We start from the raw sequence: 20,736 nt of genomic DNA on the forward strand, positions 1-20,736 counted from the left end.
CAAAACCCAAAAAAAAAAAAAAAAAAAAAAAAAAGGCACAGGCAGTTCTCTGAGTTCGAGGCCAGCCTGGTCTGCAGAGCAAATTCCAGGACAGCCAAGGCTACACTGAGAAACTTTGCCTTGAAAAAAAACAAAAAAAAACTAAACTAAACTAAAAACAAACAAAACCAGAAAAAAGATATCAGAATTAATCTTACGTAGTCTGAGTAATGTCTAGCTAACCTTCTGGATAAATGTTTCGGATGCCCCTCCTTTAATCAGAATGAGCTCAAGTGCAGCTGTCACAGGAGATGCTCACAGGTAAACACAGAAGTACATACACCCCAGGGACAGACACTTCCTGGCTTTTTGTGGTTCAACAGGCACTTCGTAAATGCGTCTCCATCTCATTATGTTTGGTGGTGTTAGTTACTTCTTTGGAGGGGGGACATTCTCTTCAAAGAAGCCCTGGTTGACAATATTCCCCGCTGGAAAGTATCTGGCCACCACAAAGGAGGACCCGTCACTCGCAGACGCCTTCCCCACGCCTATCTTCTTGGTATTCTTCCACACCATGGCTGTGAAGTGTCCTGTGGGAAACAAGGGAGGAGCAAGAGCATCAATCAAACCCTGGGAAGATGCTTAAAGGATCCTCAAAGCCCTGTGAGCACCGACGGGCTTAGGCTATTTGGTATTTGCAGATGCCAAACATGAAGAAGATAGAGCAGCACGTTGGATTTGTAAAGCACAGTCTGCCAATCAGCCACACAGACTTCAGCCAACTCAACGCCCGTCTTCCTGAGACCATGATAAAACACAGGGGTCCCGGCCACTGTGACCCGAGCTCACCAGGCACCCACCCCCAACAATGCCCCCAAATGAAACTCACTATCTTTTAGATTTGTAAATTTTAAGCTATGTGTTACAATGTTTTGCCTGAATGTTTATGGTTCCCTAGGTCGTCAGAAGAAGGTGTCAACACCCCCTGGAATTGGAGTTCTGAATGATTGTGAACCACCACATGGGGGCTGGGAATTGAACCTATGTCCTCTGCAACAGCAGCGAATGTTTTTATCTGCCGAACTGTCTCTCTAGACCCCCCCAAAGCTGAACTTCTTAAACATCCCTCTGTTATTTTCTGCTCTTTTTTCTTTAAACCTGTGTCTTGTTTAATCTCTCAGGAACATTGCATCAGTCAATGTCCCTTCCTGTCTAAGCATTCTCTCTCGCTGAGTTCCAGGACACTGGTCTGTTAGCTTTCCCCAGTCTCCGTGTTCGAATCCCCCAGACTCCCTCTTGGCTTTACTCTCTTTGCATCCTTCCCAATCCAAGGCTGCTCTTTTCTCTACACTCTGTTCTTCAGGCAATCTCATCTTTTCCTGGCTCTCGGGTGGATTTCTCCAGCTCAACTCTGTAGTCTCTGTTCCCAAAACAAACACCTCACATTTCCACATTACATCTGTGACTCACAGATGTAATCTATCCGAACCTCACTTTCACTTTTGGTCCCCCAGACCTGCTCCTCTGCTGACCCATCTGTATCAACAGCATCGCTCCTGGGATGAGCCTGCGTTCTCTCCCCTTAGATGTTCCTTCTGACAACCTACCCATAGTTCCCGAGGAATTCAGTCTAAAAGCTAACTCCAACCCATGTCCTTCCAAAACCTTGGCTCCATTCGGCTTCTCTCTGGGAACACTGCAACATCTCCTGACTATTCTTGGAATCCACTTCTGTGCTCTCTAATTCATTGCCACTGGGAAACAAGTGAATCGTCAAGATAATGAATTAGAGAGATCATTCCAAGGCTTAAGTCCTATCTATTTAATTCCCTCAAGTAAAAATTGTGCAGTCATTTCTAGCTGCACCTGAAAGCTGATAATCCTCCAGCCTGGCATTTCCATTCCCTGAGCGGAGCAAGCTGCTTCTCCCCGAAGACCCTGTTGGGAACAATTAGCCCATGTGTGGATACTTTTGTTTATTTGTTTTTCAGTACTGGGAATTGATCCCAAGACTAAGTGTCCCAACTCTGCAGACTTCCCAACCTTGGGAGCTCTTCTATTGACCAACAGATTCTTGTCCCTTAGGTTTCTGACTAAATGTCATTTGTTTAAATAAGTCTTACACAATCACCCTTTTGTTTACCAAACATCTCCCTCTCTATGCTGACCGCACCCCCTCCGAGTTCCTACTGTCCCTTTCACCTATGACGCCCTATACACGCACACACAGACACACACACACATACACGGCAAAGAACAAGTTTCCTTTTTCTTTTCTTTCACAGAGTTGGAGTTTAATAAAGATATTTTAAGTTAGGCTAATGCTTGAATGTTAATCAGAAAAGGGAGGAGCCAAGAAGAAACCAAGGCATCCTCAAGAGCATTCGCTTCTAAAGAGAAAGTCATAGGGAGGAAGACACATATACAGAGCCAAGGTCTCTGTTTGTCAGGGCAACCTCATATTCAATATATAGGGGAGAATGCCCTTAAATCAGCCCACCTCTGCCGCCACAGGTACACCAGCTTTAATGCCATGCTAGGGATTAAACTGAGGACCTCGAGTGCGTGAGTGTGTGAGTGTGTGAGTGTGTGTGTGTGTGTGTGTGTGTGTGTGTGTGTGTGTGTGTGTGTGTGTGTGTTAAACGGGCACCCCTTCCACCATGCCCAGCTCCCATGGTGCTGGGGATAGAACTCGGGACCTCACACATGTTAGGTTTGTACTCTACGAGCTGAGCTGTATCCCTACCCACTGATTTCTGTTCTTACTCTTTGGACCCCACTGGCTTTGAACTCAAAGACTGAGGCTATCTTCCTGCCTGAGTCTCCCAAATACTGGTATTACAGTCCCAAGCCACCATGCCTGGTGCATGCTTAAATGATTTTAAATTTAAAATTACATTTGTTGTTGGGCTTGGTGGCACAAACCTTTAGTTCCAGCACTTGGGAGGCAGAGGCCGGCAGATCTCTGAGTTTGAGGCTAGCCTGGTCTACAGAGCAAGTTACAGGTCAGCCAGGGCTACACAGAGAAAACCCTGTCTTGAAAAACAACAGCAAAAACAAACAAAACAAAAATTACATCTGTCTATGAGCTTGTGTGTGTGTATGCACACGTGGGGGCACATTTGTGCCTTGGCACCCCTGTGAAGGTCAGAGAACAACTTCTGACGTCGTCATTCTCCTACTTAAACTCAGGTTGTCATCTTTGTCACACATGACCTTGAGCCAGCTCACAGGCCCATAATTTTTAAATCTTGAAACTGTAGCTCTAAGGAGGCAGAGGCAAAAAGATCAGGAGCTTCAGGGTAACCTGGGGTACACAGCAACTTCAAACTTCCTTAAGCTACACAAAGAAATCCTATCTCAAAGATTCTTCTTTTTTAACCAAAAGAAAGACTTCTTGGGCTGGAGAGAGGCTCAGTGGTTCAGAGCACTGACTGCTCTTCCAGAGGCCCTGAGTTCAAATCCCAGCAACCACATGGTGGCTCGCAACCACCTGTAATGAGATCTGATGTCCTCTTCTGGTGTCTGAAGACAGCGTCAGTGGGCTCGTACACATAAAATAAGTAAATCAGGAAGGACTGCCTAGGTACAGCTCTACATTTTTACTTTAAACTTGTACTGACCTCGGCTCTGTAAATTGGTTTTCAATCCTGAACGGAGAGGCCCCTCTGGCCTGGTCACTCTTGGTTAGTCTGTTGTGGATCACAGCTCCAGGCACTGGGCAGCCTTGCCAGGCACTCCTGCGTCCCTGCCTGTCTCTTGGCCAGGGCTCAAGCTCCCACAGGCTTCCCTAAAGTGACCATGACCACAGGCTTTGGCCATTAACCATCTTTCTCTTTCCCAGAAGAGAAAGCAGCCGTCATCCACTGGTTGCCAAGCAACTGACTGGACAGAAAGTGCTCACAGTGATGATGTGTACGAAACCTTACTCCGTAGGGGGGGTCATTGAGCAGTCTCTGAGGAGGTTCCCATTTGCACAGGGCAATCCCCTTATGGTAGTTAGAGATGAATTAAGGGACGCAACTTCCTTAGCAACATCAGATACATATTGGTTTCTAACACTAACTTCCAACAACAGTTCCGTTTTCTTTGCTTCTTTATCCGAACCCCTTAAAGGGATCACATCCTCTTTCTGGCTGTGGACCGAACTTCCTAGAAGAGGCCTTTGAAAAGCACACTGAACCAATTACACTACATCCTTGCAAAGAAATAGTGGGCAGAGAGAAGAAAGAACGAGGCAACTTTCTGTACTGATACAGACAATCTCTGACAGTGCCAAAGAGGACAAACAGGCACACACACAAGCACATATACACATGTGCTCACACACATGCACACACATACACATACAAACACAACACACATACACATACAAACACACCACACACATACACAGACACACACACACACACACACACACACATATGAGTGCGCGCACACACAAAACTCAGGATAACTTTAGGATGATACCCAAGAAACCCTGAGTTTACATCACTTTCAGACAGCCTGTCATGTCAGATTGGTCCTCATTTAGAATAAATAAACAAATTTACTCATAGGACAGAACAAAACGAGTGTAAAGAATTGTAGGGGCAGGTCGCTAACTGCAAGGGCTGAGGGAGGGGCTGTCAGTCCAAGTAGATTGTAAGGTATCTCAAAGGCCCTTCACCTACATAAGCTCAAGTTGGGGAACCCCAGGAAGCCAGGAATTGAGAGACTCGTGCAGGATGGGCTTGTCAGTCCTCAAGGTTTGACAGCTCCACAACAGCAAACAAGGCTCTATTCCTGTCTCAAGAGTCGAGCGCCATTTGTGCCCAGCAATGTGCAGGCACCATCCCTTAGCGCAGAGGCCATGGAAGAGACACTGGGTAAGAACAGAAGATTTGACAACAGCCTTTCTCTTTGTAGGTCTCAGTCTTCTCCTTTGCTAAATGGGCAGAATAAAGCCCTGCTTTTGGCTCCATTGGAGGCTGGTGTGGCTGTGAATACAGTCAACTGACAAGCATCGAGCGGTACAGCTCCACAATCCAGCGTGTGTCCAGCTGGTCAAGAACCTCCCTCATGGGGAGAGCAAGCTATGAAGTGAAAGTCTGTCAACACTTGTGTTGAAAGGAGACAAGGCTCTGCCTACACATCCTTAATCAGTGCTGTCTCCTCCTCATTCAGTGGCAAGGTCATGGTCATCTGAAGCTCAGGCAGCTGCTCGCTGCTCCCCAGCCTGGCAACCTGGGGGCGGGGGCGGGGGTGGGGTGCTAACTGGACAAGATCTGCACCCAAGGTTGCAAGAACCCTTCCTGGACAGGGTGAGCAGTAAGCCACAGGAAATAGTGAGAACATGTCATTTCCTGCTTCTGAGGAAACTCCCCAGGGGATGGCTGGCCCCAGATGGCTCTACCTTAGATGGGATGATGGGGATGTGGAGGGGAGTGGGGAGGGAACTCCTCCTTTCAGTTTCACTGGTGTTTTGAGTCAGACACACATTCCTTCCTAGCCTGGGCTCAGGAGGGGTCTGAGTCACTTCTGAAGAAAGACAAGGGGTGGGGGTGGGGTAGCAAACGGGGCAGAAGGACCTCAGAGCCCAGAAAAGCTGCCCAGGCTTTAATAAGATAAATGTTTGCTGCTCAGGGCTGGAGAGAGGGCTCGAAAAACCCTTGCCCAGAAGCACTGTAACCTTCCTAGTCCCATCAAGGGTGGAGTGGGAGTGGGAGTGGGGTGCGGGGCTCACTGGCTGGCCAGTCTAGTTAAATTGTTGAGCACTAGATACAGTGAGAAACCCCGTCTCAAAAAATAAGGTGGGAAGAAACTGAGGAGGACATTAGACATCTACCTCTGATCTCCTTAGGCACATTCATGTACCTACACACGATTGCACACACGTGTATACACATGCACACACATACACACAGATGCACACACAGATACACGTGTATCTGTATGAGAATACACATGTATCTGCATGCACAAAGTCATGTATCTGCATGTGCGTGCGCGTGTGCATGCACACACACACACACACACACACACACACACACACAGAGCCTAGAAGAAAGGTGATCTTCCCTGCTTCTGAATCACCAACTCCCAGAAGCACCAGAGAGGCCACCACCATGTCCTAGAGTTCCCTCGACAAACGGCAGAGCCACGAAGAGCCTGAGTTTCTCTGAATCTTAGACTCACCTGAGCCTACAATGTAAGGGAAACCCCAGTCCTGTGAAACGAGGAGAAGCTCTCTCTGTGTGTGTGTGTGTGTGTGTGTGTGTGTGTGTGTGTGTGTGTGTGTGTGTGTAGGTGAAGACAAGATCAGAGAGGGTCATAGGCGCTCAGATGTCAGTTCAAGAAACACTGCAGGAACACGTCCAGCGTTGAGCTGGCTGAAGGTATGGTGTCGGGGGTCAGGATCAGCATCCTTGGTGCCCTCAGATGAGGAAAGGGTAGAGGTCTGGGATGGTGGTGGGAAAGGAAAGCTTTGTGTTCTGGGCAAAGTTAAAGTGGAGAAGTGTAGCTGGACCAAAGCAGAGGGTAAGAGCGGACTTTTGAAGACCATGTACGCCGACACTCAGCCCAGGCCCCTCCACTCACCGGTCCCTGAGGTGAAACCGGGCTGCTGGAAGTTGTAGCTCTTGATTTCACTGTACCACCTGTCAGCCACTTCCTTTCCTGCACAGAAAAGACACTTCTTGAGAGTTCAGCAATAAAATCTATACACCCTCTCCATCTTCTTCCCCAAACCCCAAATCCCCAATTCCACACTGGATATCTGACAAAGCATGGTCATTGAGGTAAAACATCAGGGTTACTCCCTGCGGACTCCTGGGGGCTCAGGAAGAAGACGGTGCCTTCGATGGGTGAGTTGAGTACTGGGGTCGAGGGTCCCCAGATAAGGTAGCCTACATCCTGCCACTGAACCACCATAGCATTGTGGACAAGGTGTCCCCTGCTCTGGACCTCTGCAATGGGAAGGTCACACGGTGCATCCCAAAGGTCTTCTAGCAATGTTTTGAATTTCTGGGAGCCTGTCCCCATGCCACCCGGGGTCTGTTTCTCAAATACCCAAAGGAATAAAGGGAGCTGAGCCAGCAGGCCAAGGGTCCTCACTGCCAATAGAAGGATCTTGAGCATCCACTGTCAGAGTGGTGGAAGGAAGCATTTCCTACGATCTGTTGATCTCAGAGCCACAGCTCCAACCAGGACACAGACGTCAGGATGAGTCACTTTGGGGACCCTTTATAAAAAGCCGAGGCCCAGGTCCTTTTTGAGATCAGCTGTATTGGTGTTTCTAGAGGACAGACCCAGGGGTTGGAAAGTATTTTAAGTTTTCCAAAGTCTGTAACTAGGATACGTCAACCCAAACATCCCTGCGTAGGAACGGAAAAGCCAGAGAGAGTACTGGCTTGATCGTGGTGCCCTGGGATCCAGCATAAGGTCGGGCAGAAGAGAGCAGCATCCCTATCAAGTCTGCATCCACACTTCTCCCTTCTCCCGGTCAGGAGAGGCCAGAACCTGGCCCAGAGTCTGCAGCCTGAGGAAGAGACTCAGAGGCCCCACCATCTGCTGCTTTCCAGGCCCATAGCTTTTGGGGTGGGGACAACTGGTGTGGGGGTGGGGGTGGAGTGGGGAGATGATGCTAGGGAAACCAGGCACTCGGGGAATGCCTTTGGGAGCTCCCAGGAATGTGAGGCCCGGGAAGGAGAGGAGTCATTCACTTGTGGGACTTAAAGCTCCAGAGATAGTGACATCTCTCACTATTTTGCTAAAAAGCTACCTCAGGGCTGTAGGAGTTAGAGACTCAAGAACATTTGCTCAGTGAGGGTGGGGTCATTCCCTTCCAAGCCCTGGGTGGGAAAATCATCTTTTTCATTTCCTTTTTTTCCCAAAGAAAAGAAAAATGCTCAATTCTTTTTTTTTTCCCTTTCTGACGGTGAAAGCAAGACAGCTACAGTGTGAAAATTAATAATTTAAGAAAGCACAGGAAGCCCCAGTGTCTGCGTGAAATGCCCATGCCTCGGACTTGGGCTTCTGCACCGGAGCTGTCTGACTCATCTCTATTTAGGCTCCCAGCCTATTGGCTGTGGGCCAGCTACTGAGGTCAGTCCAGGAGCAGATGCAGAGAATTCCTGGGTTTTCTTTCCCTTCCTGGGCCTGTGGCTCCACCATCACTAAACCATGAAGGGCAGTGTCAGGAGGAGTGCCCAGAGGCCTCATCCTGAAGTCTGAGCAGAGATGAGATACCTGAGAGTGTCCTACCTGTCTGATCGTAGGATGCCCATGCAAGGTTCTCCCCACACTGGCCACGACTGGACTCTGGGCTGTGTTTGAGAATTCTTGTGCTGGCCAGGGCTTCCGAATACCTGCAAAAATGTGTTTCCTTAGAGCAGGCCCAACCCCGGGACACCTTCACCTCCACCCCTGACACACTCACACCCCATCCAACGTCTGAGGTTTGTATGGCTGAGCTTCCTTCCCTGTCTGGGCTCAGAGGATAGCAGAAAGACTGGTGCTGTCCAGCTGGGGCCTCCCCACAACCCCATTTTCAGAAGACTGAACTGACTCTCAGGAACTAAGGGACTTTGCCTGGGCCAGCCAGAGAGTGGGTCTTTAAGCCTGGCTCTATCTGGACCCCAATTACATCCCTTCAGCCACCCAAGGCCCTCCATGGCTGCAGAAGCATCTCCATGAACAGCCAGGGCCCAATGGCTGCTGGGGACTCACTGCTGAGCTTCCTGGTTGAGCTTCTTACAGAGCTTCAGTGGCGGGACACCGTGCTGAGCTCGGTACTCGTTGTGGGCCTTCAGGACCTCGTTATTAAACTGTTTGGAAGCTGGAATGATAGAAGAACAGACAGAGCTCAGTGCAGAGGGGAGACCCACCAAAGGCACATTGGCACCCTTCGGCCATGGAGACTGCCGGCCCCTTCCTTGTCATCCGCTCACACCAGCCCTGTTCCACACCAGCGTCCATTCTGCCTCTGTCACCACCATCGCCCTCTGCAGATCAGAACTCTGTAGATTAGACATGGGCCATGTTGGGGACTTGAATCTTTATCTGAGGCAATGGGAGACTGCTGGGCCAAAGCAGGGGACTACATGGATTCAGAAAGCTGCTGCTGGCTGCTGTTGGGTACTGAGGGAGGTACTGAGCTGGTCAGACATTGCTAGAAGAAAATGTCTGAAGGTGACTGGATACCTCAGACTAGACTAATGGAGTCTGGGAAGAGCTGGGGTTGGGAGCTGGGGAGAAGTAGCTAAGCTAGGGTGGGTGGTACCATATTGGACCAGTGAATATAAGAGGCACGGTGGATGGAGAAAGGGAGGAGGGAGACACACACACACACACACACAGAGGATTGAGAGAGATAGAGATAGAAATAGATAGATAGATAGATAGATAGATAGATAGATAGATGATAGATAAATGACAGATGATAAATGAGAGATAGATAGATAGATGATATATAGATGATAGATGATATATGGATGATAGATGACAGAGAGATGATAGATAGGTGATAGATGACAGATGATAGATGAGAGATAGATAGATAGATGATAGATGATAGATAAATGATTGATTGATTGATAGACAGACAGACAGGTAGATGAATAGATAGAATCAGATGGGGCCAAGTAAAGAAAGAAAATCAATGGCAGCAGCTTGAGGGATGGACTGAGAGCATAGAGGAGAGGGAAGACGACACCATGGTGATGGGAAGGGAGGAAAGGACCAGCTGGGTGGGCCTGTGGTGAGGGAAGAGCCTGTCGCACCTGAATTATGAATTCAGCAAAGTTAGGATCAAGAGGCCTGGGGTTAGGGGATGGAGGACAGGAAGGCAAGAATGCTTCCCATCTGAGACAACCCCATCTTTCTCGCCTCTTTCCCCTCTTCAGTGCTTGTCCCAAAGCCTCCAACTTTCCCTCTGACATTCCACCACGCACCAAGCATCCCTCTGCTTCCTGGCTATCCAGAACAGCATCTGTGCAGTCCTCCACTGCCAGCACCGACCCGTCCGCTAACTCCTCACAGCCATGCAACCCACTCGGGTACGGACCACCCATCCTGTCCGATGCTAATCTGCTCACCTGCTCCCTGAGCACAGTCCCACATGATGAGGACAGAGCGGGGATGGCCTTGTAAAGCAGACTAACAATGGCGTGAGAGGAGCCTAAAGCCAGTGGCCAGGATAAGATCTCACACCATGAACAGGGAATCTAGGAGTCCATCCCCCTCTGGAGACAGGGCAGGTCTACGAGTGAACACCAGACTGGCCCGTCCGCTAGGAACCTGCCTCGGTCAGGGTAGGAAGCGTGTAGCTACAGTCATGAAGGAAGTGTTTAGGGCTAGCTGCAGGCAGGAGGAAGAAACAGAGGTCGTGGTTGGTGATCACAGTGTCCTAGGACTTTCTGACAAATTACAGAGGAGGCAGGATCGCCCTGGGGGGCTGTAAGGCCCAGCAAGGCTGTGTAGGAGATCCAATCTCAGGGACATGTGGTGGGGGAAGGTTGAAAGGGGCTACAAATCTATTTCTGAGGTTTGGGGTAACAGGTGGGGACATGAACAGAAGGCAACATGGTAACACTGCAGACGGTGGAGCCATGACCAGAAATCCTCAGGTCCTGGTGGCCAGAGAAGGTCCACGCCCTTGTGAGACAAAGGACAGGGGTCAGGTATCCTGAGGTGGGAGGAAACAGGCGGTGTTTAATAAGTATAGAGTTTGCAAAGTGAAAAGATCCCGGGGATGCCTCACGGGCAGCTCGACGCCATCTGACATGAGGCAGGTACACGTAGAGCATCTGAGCGTGGGTTTCCGGTCTGGCATGCTGATGTGGACGGGGAACATCAAATCACGGTCTTTGAAAAACCATGGGGAGCAGGGGGCAATGGGAACAAGGGCCACTCCTGCACGCAAGTCGCAAGTCTGGGTCGCTCAGAGTGAGCTAAGGAGCCAGCAGGATGATGTGGTAACCAGAGCCGCAGGCCCCTAGGCCAAGGGTGCTCCACCCTGCCTTGCACAAGAGGCAGAGAGGAGAGAGTCAGAGTGCTGCAGGAAGTTAGACGTGGGGTCCTGTGAGAGAGCGCACGCACTCGGCTCTTTATCCTGGAGATGAGACTGGGGGACACACTCGGGTGGGGGTGCTCTGGTGAATGCTGGGATCCTACAGGACAAAGCTGCAGCCAGCGGGTGGAAAGGGTCCAGTGACAGTTTAGTTACTGGAGCCCTGAGGGAACAGGCTGGGGCCGTGGCAGCCCTGAGAAGTGAGGGTCCACCCCATCTTCAGGACTCCATGATGGCCATCCCTGTCCCCAGAACACCAAGACGATAATGGGAGAGCAGAGAAAGGTGACAGCGTGGCCACACTGAGGTCTGGGTTTAAATGACAGGCAAGGTGTGTATCAGGAAGCGGTTCTGCCCAAGGTTGGCCCACATGTCAGCTTTTTTCAAGTTGTCAGGACTATGAAGCCTCTTCCTGGAAGGCAAGTCACTCCCCCTGGCTGGCACGGGGCCTGCAACCCGTTCTTTCCCCCAGCATGAGACCCCTGGAACGTTCTAGTTCCGTGGGTCCACTGTCCCAGTAGTCTGATGTCTGAAGTCTGTGTCTCTCTTTAAGAAATAACATGCTTTGGCCACCGGGGCCTGCAAGGAAGGGGGTCTCCATCCCTTGTAAAGAACCTAACACTTCCAGGGGTTTCCCCACCCTTCAGTAAATAGGCAGGGTAATAAAACAAGGGCTCGAGTGAGCCACAGGGTCACAATGAGGAAGGCACCCTGTCTCAGTGATAATCACAGTCAGGGTCATCCAGAACTTTCACTTGCCATGTCTCAGGCAGACCAGGGAAGGTCTGATGGGACACTGTGAGAGACACGGTGACATGCACATTGTCATGAGATCTTCCTGGATCAGAGGCAAGGGGAGGAGACGGCCAGGGGTGCAGAAAGGGCCAAGCTATTAGGGACCCAGGAGAAAGGGAGCCACTTTAAAGTGGCTCGGGTGTTGGGGTCAGTCTGTACTGGACCAGTCGTGCTGTGGGTCCTGCAGGCTCTTCCGCAGAGACATATAAGGTCTTTAAAAACTAGGGCAGTGTACTCCCAGATTGGGGGGTGTTCCAAGGGACAAAAGTGAAAGTTCCTGAACTAACACAAGATCAGTGCCAAGAGTTCCCTCATCTAGGGCCTCTTCGGGGCATCATGAAGTCTCTCCAGAGAGGAGGGCTCTCTTGAGTCCCTTAGCTGAAAGCCAGAGGCTCCTCCAGCCACTGAGGGTTCTCTGAGGAGTCCCCTCCCAGTCTGAGCAGGAGAAGAGCCGTAAGAGACAAATTATCACTGGTGACCACACCCAGCCAGGGGCACACCCTGCTTCAATAGAAAAACCCAAGAACACAGATAGAGTCAAAGTAAAACCTCCCGCCCACAGGCAGAGAGGGCCCTCAGCTGTCCCACAGTGGGGGAAGGGCAGGGATCCACATTTAATTTTGCTGAGGAGCCCAAAGGAAGGAGAGGCAAACCCATCCTCCCCGGGGTTTATGCTTTCTCCGGCTTGTCTCCCACTGAGCCTTGGAGATCTCACCAAGAGCTCACCACCTCTTGGAGCATCCTTCCACTGCCCACCTCCATGACTAGACTAGAAAGAATGTGTTTTGCGAGGGAGGGAACCTGCCCGGATTTCCACGGCTGGTCCATGGGTACCATCAGGAGGGATCTGAAGCAAGGCCCTGTTCTGCAGTTCGGCCATAGCCCATGGGTCACCAAATGGAGTGGTGGGGATGTTACCTAGGTAACACTCAGGCTTCAGGGGGACAACTGAAGCCATCAATAGGAGAAAGGATGGCACACTGACAACTGTCTCCAGTCTCTCACAGGGGAGACGAGGAAGGAAGGGGAGAAACAAATACATTTCTCAAGAGTCCCCTGCTTGAGAGGCCTCCACCATCCTGGGGTGGCAGGAGACTGTGGAGGCTGCATAGAACCAAGGGAGACGACAGGACAGCTGCAAAACCAGATATTCTGGGTGGGGCCACTCCGGGTCCCGTAAGATCTTTTAGGGGCCAGAGGAAAGTGAAGGAATTCTGAGGTCTGTCCTCAGCCCCCACACCCACGCTTTTAGCAAACACATCTTCCCTCAGCAACTCCTCCCAAAAGATGTGAACACGTCCCTCTATCCTCTGGACAAGAGGCTGAAAAGCAAATTGCTCTGGAAAGAACTGGTTTTGCATCTTCATGAAGAGTAGGAAGCGGATAACTGGAGGGAAAACAATTTTTTAAGGTACCTTTGAGTTCTTCCAAGCCTGGAAATTCACTAAGTGAGTGAATGGGCAAATAAGTTCTTCACACCAGGTACAGAGACAGTACCAGGAGTAGATCCTTGTCCTTGTTTCCCATGGAGAAGTCGCATCTGGGGCAGCGTATGAATTGCGTCAGGTCGCTCAGACCCAGCGGGCTGGGTTAAAGCCAGAGGCAAGCACATCCCTCCCCTCCCCGTCTCTTGCCCTCACTCTGTCCCCTTGCTACTTCACATCCAACATCCTGATGTGGAGAACAAGCAACCACGAATTTCTTAGTGGCCTGTGGGCCAGGAATCCATTTCTCAGAGTGATGGCCTTCTCCAAGCAGACCAGTTTGAAAGGTGACGGCATTCACACAGTCCTTGAATGACTGAAGCTGCCATACAGCAGTGCCTGTTCAGGTGCCAGTCCTGCCCATGGCATAAAGACAGTCTACAGTCATGGCTCGCAACCTTCCTAATGCCGTGATCTTTAATCCAGTTCCTCATGCTGCGGTGACCCCCAACCATAAAACTATTCTCGTTGTTACTCCGTAACTGTAATTTTGCTACTGTTATGAACTGCAATGTACTGTGCTTTCCAATAATCTCAGACACCCCTGTGAAAAGACTGCTCCACCCCAAAGGGGTTGAGACCCACAGGTTGATAAGCACTGGTCTAGAGACAAGTCTCTGCCCCTGTGGGCCCCAGATGCTCCTCTGTGCTCATGACAGCTGCAGTCTCAAGATGGCCTCAAAGCAGGGAAACCCTTCGAATGGTGGGAGGGTGGGGGGAAGAAAAACAACGAATGTTTGAACTGGAGTTGCTGGGGTTGCCCTGGTCTATGTGGCCTCCCCCTGCATAGGTCCCAAGCGCCCACCTGGTAGAATATTCCTGGCCATCTGCTCTCATAGTCTCTGGTATTAAGAGTCCAGTGTCTGGAACACCAAGATTCTTAGAGACGATTAGAGGTAGGGGTGTGTGTGTGTGTGTGTGTGTGTGTGTGTGTGTGTGTGTGTGTGTGTGTGTGTGTGTGTATCCCCACCAGCCAGAGTCCATTTGGGAAGGAGACTGGGGTGAGGGCATGTGGTTAGTGTGCTGTGGAAGCATAGGGTTTGGAAGTAAAAAAGCTAGGCTCTGTGCACGCGCGCGTGCGCGCACACACACACACACACACACACACTTACTGGTCCAGACATTATATAATGACCTGACAGTAATGGCCTTGTGTGCTATTAAAAAAGGTTAGTAATGCAAGATACCTCACTCTCTGCCTTTCATACAGCAGGAGGCTACATATTTGAGGCAAAAAGCTACCTCATTCTTAGGTCCCAGCACACCTGCTGCACTGAAGCCCAGGGCTGTGAGCAGGACCTTGAGATCTTCCAACACTGGCCCAAGTTCTCTGTTTGAGCCTCGGCAATTGTATGAGGGCATCACGGGGTCACTCATGGCCACCATGAAGGTCTAGGAGTATAACTGAGGTTAGGATGTAAAAACTTAGTGACATCTGTTCTGTGAGGCTAAACTCCTAGGGACTGATTCCCTAGGTTTGTCTTTAGGGGGCCACATAGAACTCCTGTGTCAATGAGTCTATCTCTGACATCCACCTCCCTGAAGCTTCCATTGGTTGCCTGGGTTTTCAGGGTTGGGTTTGTATACAAGGTTTACTGGGTCTGAGTTATCCAGCAAAGTCACTTTCTCTTTTGAGAACTTAGAAGAGGCAGGCATGTGTGGCTGTACTAGCAAGTGAGTGTGGGGGTCGTTAGGGGTGACACTGGACTCTGCCAGCTAGAACCTGCTTCTTGCCATCAGCTCCCTCTTTCCTTCCCAGGAACCCGCATCAGCACCATTTGCAGCAGATTCACGCCTCTGACCTCCCCTTTCATTTCTTGCAAATTGTCACCATGTGCAAATCCATCCCTCTTCCCCGATGGTCCCATCCTTGTCCTAGAGCCCAGCTTCCTAAACTGAGGGGAAAGACCCTCTGTGGACACATCACTGAATAAGGAGGTGGTGAAAATTTTGCCAACATTAAAAGATTTCTGAGTGCACAACTCCCAGAACTTGATCTGCAAGCAAGCGTGAGCACGGAGCTGAGGTACTTCTGAGAGCGCGAGGCCAGGCTGTGTGGGCGTCTCTCTGCAGCCTTAGCTCTGAATGAGGTTCAGATGAGGGCTGCCCACCGCACGGTCTTCACACCAGACACCCTCTCGAAGTAGCTCGTTTGTTATGCATGTCCATGTTTTACTGCACACATGAAGGGCTACGCTCTTATCGAAACACAATGGTTTAACACTGTGAAAACACTGAAAACACTTTTGTCATTTTACAGTCAAATTAGTGTAGCTTTGGATTCTGTCTTATTAGAACGCTGTTTCTTCTCCTTTCTCTTCCTCCTCCTCTTCTCCCTCCTCCTCCTCCTCTTCTCCCTCCTCCTCCTCTTCTTCTTCCTCTTCTTCCTCCTCCTCTTCCCCCTCCTCATCTTCCTCTCCCCTCCTCCTCTTCCTCTCCCTCCTCCTCCTCTTCTCCCTCCTCCTCCTCTTCTCCCTCCTCCTCTTCCTCCTCCTCTTCCTCTTTCTCATCTTCCTCCTTCTCTTCCTCCTCCTCTTCTTCTTTACATTTTTTTCAGGATGTATATGAGCACCCTGATCTATGTTCAGAGGTCAGAGGACAGCTTGTGGGAGTTGATTCTCTCCCTCTACCAAGCAGGTCAATTTCAAGCCTTCAGTCTTGGCCGCAAGCACCTTTACCCACTGACCCATCTTGCTGGCCCTAGAATGCTTGATTTTAAAAATTGCTGTTGAGTTACTCACTGGAGAGCAATAAAAGGCCACCGAAGACCTAGGGATGTAGGTCAGTGGCAGAACACTTCCTTGTTCAATCCACAGCACCACAGACAAACAGTGACTGGCTTTTGGCTCGAGTTAGGACAGAAATTCCAACGAGAGCCTCCCTATGGTAGCACACGCCTTTAATACCAGCACGTGGGAGGCTGAGGCAGATGGATCTCTGTGAGTTTGTTGAGACCAGCCTAGCCTATACAGCCAAGGCTACATAGTAAGAGTCTCAAATGTGTGTGTGTGTGTGTGTGTGTGTGTCTGTCTGTCTGTCTGTCTGTCTTTTAAAATAAATTTCTTAGAGAAGGGGAAATGCCTTTTGATAAATACTTGACATACAAGCATAAAGATTTACATTTGGATCCCTGCATTCCTATTTAAGAACAACATCCGAAAAACCCAAAACCAAACTCTAAAACTGGGCACAGCCACCATGCCTGTAATCCCAGAGCTAGGAAGGCAGAGAGGAAGATCCTGGGCCTCGGGGGGCTGGATGTCCAGTCAGTCCACCTGAATCAGCCAGCCCCAGGTTCAGAGAGTCCCTGTCTGAGAAGATAAGGAGCGTTTGAGGAAGACACCCAGCGTCTGCCTCTGGCCTTCACTCCCAGGAGCACACAGAACACAATAAAGAAACGAATTCCCGTATGAATTGTTATCAGTCAATATTTGATTTGTAGGCCTGTGTGAAGCCCGCACACCTGGAGTTGTATAACGATCCGTTGGGCGGGGCTACTACAAACGGACAAGGTTAAGAAGCAAGGCCCTAGGTATTTGCAGTGCAGTCATCTGTGGGGAGGCAGTCTCTCCACTCTCTCGCTCTAGTCTCTCCCTGCTGATCTCCTCTCTGCCACACACTGGTCCTACCGTGTTCCGCGGCACCCTCTGTCTCAGGACTTCCCCAAACCCTCTAGACCTGATCAGGCTCCTTTGATGAGCCTCAGATGAGGCCTCTCCTGTGCTTCCTGCTTCCTGCGCCCTCCTTCACTTGCTCACCTTGGGTCATTTCCTACCTCCTCCTGGGTCTCTTCCCCCATTCAGTTTCATTTACTCATTTCACAACTCAAATGAACATTCCTAAAGGTCAGGCTGTCCCTCCACCTCACCAGGTCCACAGCTTGGAAGAGAGGACAGACGGCAAGAGGGAGGGGACAGAGAGATGGGGGAGAGCAGCAGCAGGAAGACAGCCCATGTGCGGTTCTAGCAAATTGTGTCTTAGAGCAGGAGCTGTGAACAATCAATGGAAACGATCAATATGTATCTTTAGAGTGGGGCGGGGCAGGGAGGGGCCTGCTTTTAATCCTAGCACCAGAGAGGCAGAGACAAGTGATTCCTTCTGTGAGTTTGAGACGGGTTTGTTCTGTCTAGGGAGTTTCAGGGTAGACAGAGGTATATAGTGAGAACATGTCTTAAAGTGATAACAGTAACAATAAATATTAATCAAATGAAAAGCAGCTCTAGAGAAAACCTGTGCTGACTCATGGGTCTGGAGACAAAGGAGTTAAGTTTCAAGTAGAAAAAAAAAAGTTTCAAATAGAGATCGCATGGGACACTATCTTTGTACAGGTGGGTAAACTGAGGCATGAAGGAAGAAAAAAAATACTTAGTATCACATAGCAAATGATCAATAGGTCCAGGCAGGCATGTCACTAAAGTTGGAAGAAAAACAGTTTAGGACCAGGTCGGGGAAGACCACATTTGCCGTGCATCTAGGGCAGGACAGCGGACAGCCCATTGACTCCCTAATGTGGTTGTCAACTTGTGGGCCGCTTGGGTTGCACACCACATACATTTATATTATGATTCGTAACTATTGAAATTACAGTTATGAAGTAGCGACTATGTGACTTTATGGTGGGGGCGGGGGGTCACCAGAACATGAGGAACTGAATTAAAGGGTTGCAGCATTAGCAGAGTTGAGAACCACTGCTTTAGAGACTCCCACGAGGCAGGAATGATGTCCTAATAAATAGGAAACCTTGATGCCCACAAGGGAGAGGTCTGAAATATGAAGATCTATTGCCCAACTGTCCCTAGTCTATGCAGGAGTGACAACAAATGTTACAGGGTGTGGGCTGTCCCTCAGAAGGAGGAGGGAGAGATTGGGGATGGAATCCCCTTCACAGGAGTTGTGCACAGAAGGATGGGGACGGTTTTAGGCTGGATGGTGGGAGTGGTGAAGACTGGCCCGGGACACTGAGGGGAAGGGACCTGAGTGCCTGCCAGCCAGCGCAGCTGTGTGGCAGAAGGGGGTGCTGCCAGTAGCCAGAGGGACTCACAGTGGGGTGGAAGGTGGCAAGCAGGGAGCGACAGGAAAACTGCTCTTCAGAAACTTAAACTTTACAGTCACAGTAGTGAGGACGGGCGGCAGCAGGGCAGAGATCACAGCGGGAGCGGATTTGCACAGCACCCAACCTGGCACAGAGGGGACTCAGGAGCCAGAAGGATTCTCAGAGCTGCCTGTAGTTGGGTAGAACCAGACTAGTCACGGTTTGGTGACTTTTTCCCACTGTAACTTTGTCCTCCTCTGGAACAAAGCATAGCCACGCCTTGGCAGACTCAGCCATCCCCACCAGCCCTTGAAAACCCTCACTGACGCAATCCCTGGCTCGCAGCCAGCGGGACCCCCCATTTCATCCCCTACTTTCTTTCTCTCCTAGCTGGTGTTCTTACCGCTACCTCCACCCCCAGGCTGAGCCAGCAACAGCCCGGCTGCTCCTTGGAGCGCTTTGCAAAGCACGCGGAGTCTCCATCCCGCACCAAGGGGTCCCGCATTGCAGCGAGAGTGACAAGGACCTTCCAGGGGCTCCCAGGGGCTCATGCCCCAGGTGGGGCAGGGTGACGGCGAGGGTCCAGGCGCCATCCCCGCACCCCGGCGGGCCGTACCGGTGGTTTACCTGATTTGCCCATGGCCTGCTGTGTGCGCTCCTCCGCTCCGCTGTGGCTCCGCTGCGCTGCGCTGGGTAGCGGGTCTCAGCAGCTGGCCGGGGCCAGGAGGGGCAGGGGCAGCCACAGCCACTCCCCTGGCGCCGCCCGGCCCCGCCTTATAAGGCAAAGGCTGCTGCAGGCGGAGGCGCGCGGAGTCACCCCTAGAATTCATTTGGCCCGGTGGGATTCCGCCTCTGGCTAGGGAGGTCCAGATGTGAACACGAACTCTGGTTCTGAGCCGCTTCTCCCAGAGCTGAAAGTGCGCGCGCAAGACCTAGGGAAGTCCGCGCCTTCCCCGTAGTTCCCCACGGTTCCTGCGCGACAGACGGGTCAACAAGACCGCTGTGCTCACTTGGCCTGGTGAGGTACGGTTCCCTCTGGCGCCACCAGGGGTCGGTACCCTCCCAGACTCAGTCTTCGGCAACCCCCCCCCACACACACACAACCCCCCACCCCGTTTCACAGCTCCCCAGTGTTCTGTTTCCCTTTCCGAGTGACACCACACTCCAAACGCAGCTTCTTTTGGACCCCCTCCCGCTATGCGCCCCCAGGTTGTAATTGAACACTCCCCAGCCCTCCAGCTCCAGCCGTCCCAGGGTGGTGCCCACTGCCCAACTTGGATCTATCCTCTTGACCCCCACTGCCTTTGAGACCAACCCAAATTCCCCACCCGAGTTTGGATTCAGCACCCCTACACGTTGGCATCGTCTAAACCGAGTCCCCCTGGCTAATTCAAAACACATTTTTCTCACCATAAAAAGTTTAATGGGGGGCTGGAGAGATGGCTCAGTGGTTAAGAGCACCGACTGCTCTTCCAGAGGTCCTGAGTTCAAGTCCCAGCAACCACATGGTGGCTCACAACCATCTGTAAAGAGATCCGATGCCCTCTTCTGGTGTGTCTGAAGACAGCAACAGTGTACTTATATATAATAAATGAATACATCTTTAAAAAAAAAGTTTAATGGATCACAGGTTACGAGGACACTTTGCCCCCCTCACCCCGAGTATTATAAATATATTAAAAATACATTTACTTGGGCCAGACATGGTGGCACATGCCTTTATTCTTAGCGCTTGGGAAACAGAAGCAAACAGATTTTTGTGAGCTAAGATTAGCGTGGTCTACATAGTGAGGTTTATCTTTACACTTGGGGGGGTGTGTGTGTGTGTGTGTGTGTGTGTGTGTGTGTGTGTGTGTTCTCAGTGTGGGGTGTGTGTGGGCATGTCTGGGTGTTTGATTACCATATCGTTTTACACTTGGGGTGTGTGTGTGTGTGTGTGTGTGTGTGTGTGTGTGTGTGTGTGTGTGTTCTCAGTGTGGGTGTGTGTGGGCATGTCTGGGTGTTTGATTACCATGTCGTTTTAGAGGGCAATTTGTGGGAATCTGTTCTTTCTTCCAGCCAATGTGAATCTTGGCCTTTATCTGATAAGCTGACTCTCTTATCACTTTTATTTTATTTTATTTCTTTACTTTACTTTTTGAGACGGCTGGTCTGGGGCTCCCTAGATCTAGAGGATGATTTTAAAGTTCTGATCTTCCTGCTTCTCCCTCCGTAGTGTCGTGACGCAGATGTCCCCAGCTGTACATAGTCTATGACTCTCAATGTATTTTGTTTCCAGGTTGTTTGTCAGACAAGTGTCCACGTTCAGCCCATTCTAGGTGAGGTCTGTACCACCACACCTGGCCGGAACCTGCAGTATGGAGTGCAGATGTATCCAGGAAGTTAGCACAGAGCTA

General features: G+C 50.6%; 1 protein-coding gene across 1 annotated transcript; it reads right to left on the reverse strand.

The window, feature by feature from the left end:
- Positions 1 to 236: 236 nt before the first annotated feature.
- Positions 237 to 19,310, reverse strand: Glipr2 (GLI pathogenesis related 2). Its single transcript, XM_032887098.1, has 5 exons — positions 18,968 to 19,310; positions 8,689 to 8,797; positions 8,224 to 8,327; positions 6,559 to 6,636; positions 237 to 569 (listed from the first exon to the last, which is right to left on the reverse strand). The coding sequence occupies exons 1-5, from the start codon at positions 18,978 to 18,980 to the stop codon at positions 409 to 411; spliced, it is 465 nt and encodes a 154-aa protein (XP_032742989.1). The 5' UTR covers positions 18,981 to 19,310; the 3' UTR covers positions 237 to 408.
- Between the last annotated feature and the right edge of the window lie 1,426 nt (positions 19,311 to 20,736).

Source organism: Rattus rattus, chromosome 1 (assembly GCF_011064425.1).
Source record: "Rattus rattus isolate New Zealand chromosome 1, Rrattus_CSIRO_v1, whole genome shotgun sequence".
NCBI classification, from domain to species: domain Eukaryota; kingdom Metazoa; phylum Chordata; class Mammalia; order Rodentia; family Muridae; genus Rattus; species Rattus rattus.